Here is a 2,613-nt window from a genome sequence, read left to right on the forward strand (position 1 = left end):
CTCTTTCTTAATGAGAGAGACCAGTATGGTCTGAATGTATGATGAATCGGGAATGAAATTAAAAAAAATATGTATTTATTAGGGGGTTGGTAGGAGCTATATTCCGTTTCAGCGCTTCTGAGAAAATTGGGACTCGCGTATGTGGCAACAGCTTCAGTTGGTTGCGACTGTTGCCATACAGATTATTTTAATTTATTTTTTGTCAGACCAGCAGAACCTGAATATATATCGTAACTTATCATTCCAATGTTTTGAAGGAAGTAGAGTAACAATTCAGACGAATAAAATCGCCAACCGACGACCCAAAGCAAATAACTTGGTATTTCATAGTGGCGGGTTCGAGTGTTTTCTCGGGCACCGCATAAAGTTCGGAGTCTTCTTGTTAAACTATGAACGAGGCCTTATCATATCCGGTGCAGCGACGCCGATAACCTTAAAATGGTCATCTGCGAAACTTGACCACTGGGGAAACACTTCAAGTCTCCTAAACCATAACGTTTACAAGAGGAATTGTGAGTGGAGCACTTGCCAATTCAAGGGCTCAATACTTATTTGGGTAATACCTGTCTGTATAAAATGGTATTGCTTAACAGTGGTCTAATCTAACCTTACCTAACCAAGTTTTCGATTCACTCAATAGCAGCTAATATTAACTTCTCAATTCAATTCTTCTCCGTGTATGTATCTGTGTATGTTTGTAGTATGTATTTATTTATGTGTATGTATATATATGTATGTATGTATATATATGTATGTATGTATATATATATATATATATATATATATATATATATGATGAAGGTGGAAAAGAAGTCACGGGTCTAGTTCTGAGTTCCTGAGTTTATTCCTGACCGGTTTCGCTCTATGCTTCTTCAGAGGAAACCGGTCAGGAATAAACTCAGGAACTCGGAACTCTTCTTTTTCCACCTTCATCAACTTGTCACAATGTACCAGCATATATATATATATATATATATATATATATATATATATATATATATATATTTATATATATATATATATGTATATATACATGTGTGTGTGTGTATGTATGTATGTATGTATATATGTATGTACGTACATCTTGATTACGCGGTTTATCTTTGCTTGCAGCTGGCCACAGGCGTGATCCTGATCCTGAAAGAACGTTTCGACATTTCCGTGTTCGAACACAAAAGCCAGGCCGAACTGCTCAACAACATAACGATCTGCTTCGTCTTCCTGATTCTGATCATTAACATCTTCGTGTCGAGTCTCGGCGTAGAGGTCATGCATAAATCTCTTCAGCACTCTGGACAAGGCTCTCAGCAGTCTGGGCTTCAGGGTGTAGTCCCTGAAGGTCCTCCGGCTTAAAGAAGATTTCTAGTGGGCTTCGAGGGACTTCTGGTGGACTTCTGGTGGACTTCTGGTGGACTTCTGGTGGACTTCGAGGGACTTCTGGTGGACTTCTGGTGGACTTCTAGTGGACTTCGAGGGACTTTGAGGGACTTCTGGTGGACTTCTGGTGGACTTCTGGTGGACTTCGAGGGACTTCGAGGATGAATGTAGCTAAAGAAGGATGTGTAAAAACAGCAATGACTGCAACAGCACTGTAGGAGAGAGGGTAAACGCAGAGTATGGGATCCAATGTATTTAACGTTTCGCTCAGCTGAAGAAGCCCTGCTGGGCGAAACGTTAGATATATCGGGTCCCATACTGCGTTTGGCCTCTCTCTTTAAGAAAGATGTCTTCCACCTCGCCTGAAGACTGAGGGTTGTCGTTAGCCTGAAAGACATCAGTAGTCATGCCACTGTGCCAAAGAGTAGGTTTGTTTATTTTGTACTTTTAAAGAAGTATTTATAGAATGGTGTCTTCTGAAAACACAAAAGACAAACAAGTCTACAACGCTATGATTTAGTGGTATATCGCATTTAATCCCTCGTCGATTTTCTATAATTACTTACTGTCAGTTTTAGTTAGAAAGTATTATTTATTTAGAAAGTCTAAATCTTATTTAGAAAGATATCGGAAAGTCGTGTACATTTCCATTATAATCATATGTATTGTGTAACACACTTACATGAAGTTGACTTGTATACACAGTACGTTTTAGACTTCATCATTATTCCAAATTGTATATTATCATTGTCACATATTCATGTAAATAAATATTTCGTATATTTGTCTTATCCCAAACTCTATCAAGAATCCTACATCAGCGCCCGGGTCCCATCGAGAACATGTGCCTGTATCCCTTTGCCAGGCTATCCAAACACGCAGGGCAAAGGTGATTACTTCAAGTCGAGGTTATGGTACCCCTAACGCTCCTCTCTACCACCGCATTTTTTTTGTTTTTGACCAGCAAAGATTCACATTTGGACAGTGCCAGATCACCTTTGACAAACGTCTGTCTAGGAAGGCACCTGGCAGGATGTGGTTGGTCAGATAAGGCCTTGGATTCTTCTGGGATGAACGAAGTCTCACTATCATGTGCACAAAGGTGTTAATGAACATAAGCTCAAGTGTGTGTGTATTCACCTCGGATCTGCTGCAGCCTCTTTTCGAGACAGCCAGACACCACCCCACGGCAGTGAGCTCAGAGCTCATTATTAGCAGATCTCTGGGTAGGTCTGA

The 2,613-nt window shown here is 40.1% G+C and overlaps 1 protein-coding gene across 1 annotated transcript in view; it reads left to right on the forward strand.

Annotated features, from left to right (window-relative positions):
- LOC143036711 (ninjurin-1-like) overlaps positions 1 to 2,169 on the forward strand; it is a 5,346-nt gene extending 3,177 nt beyond the window's left edge. The window contains exon 3 of the mRNA XM_076204346.1: positions 1,114 to 2,169. Coding sequence (XP_076060461.1) covers positions 1,114 to 1,353 — 240 coding nt within the window. The 3' untranslated portion in view covers positions 1,354 to 2,169. The remainder of the gene's footprint in view (positions 1 to 1,113) is intronic.
- The last annotated feature ends 444 nt before the right edge of the window (positions 2,170 to 2,613 follow it).

Source organism: Oratosquilla oratoria, chromosome 21 (assembly GCF_046742065.1).
Source record: "Oratosquilla oratoria isolate Oo_2021 chromosome 21, ASM4674206v1, whole genome shotgun sequence".
Taxonomy (NCBI): domain Eukaryota; kingdom Metazoa; phylum Arthropoda; class Malacostraca; order Stomatopoda; family Squillidae; genus Oratosquilla; species Oratosquilla oratoria.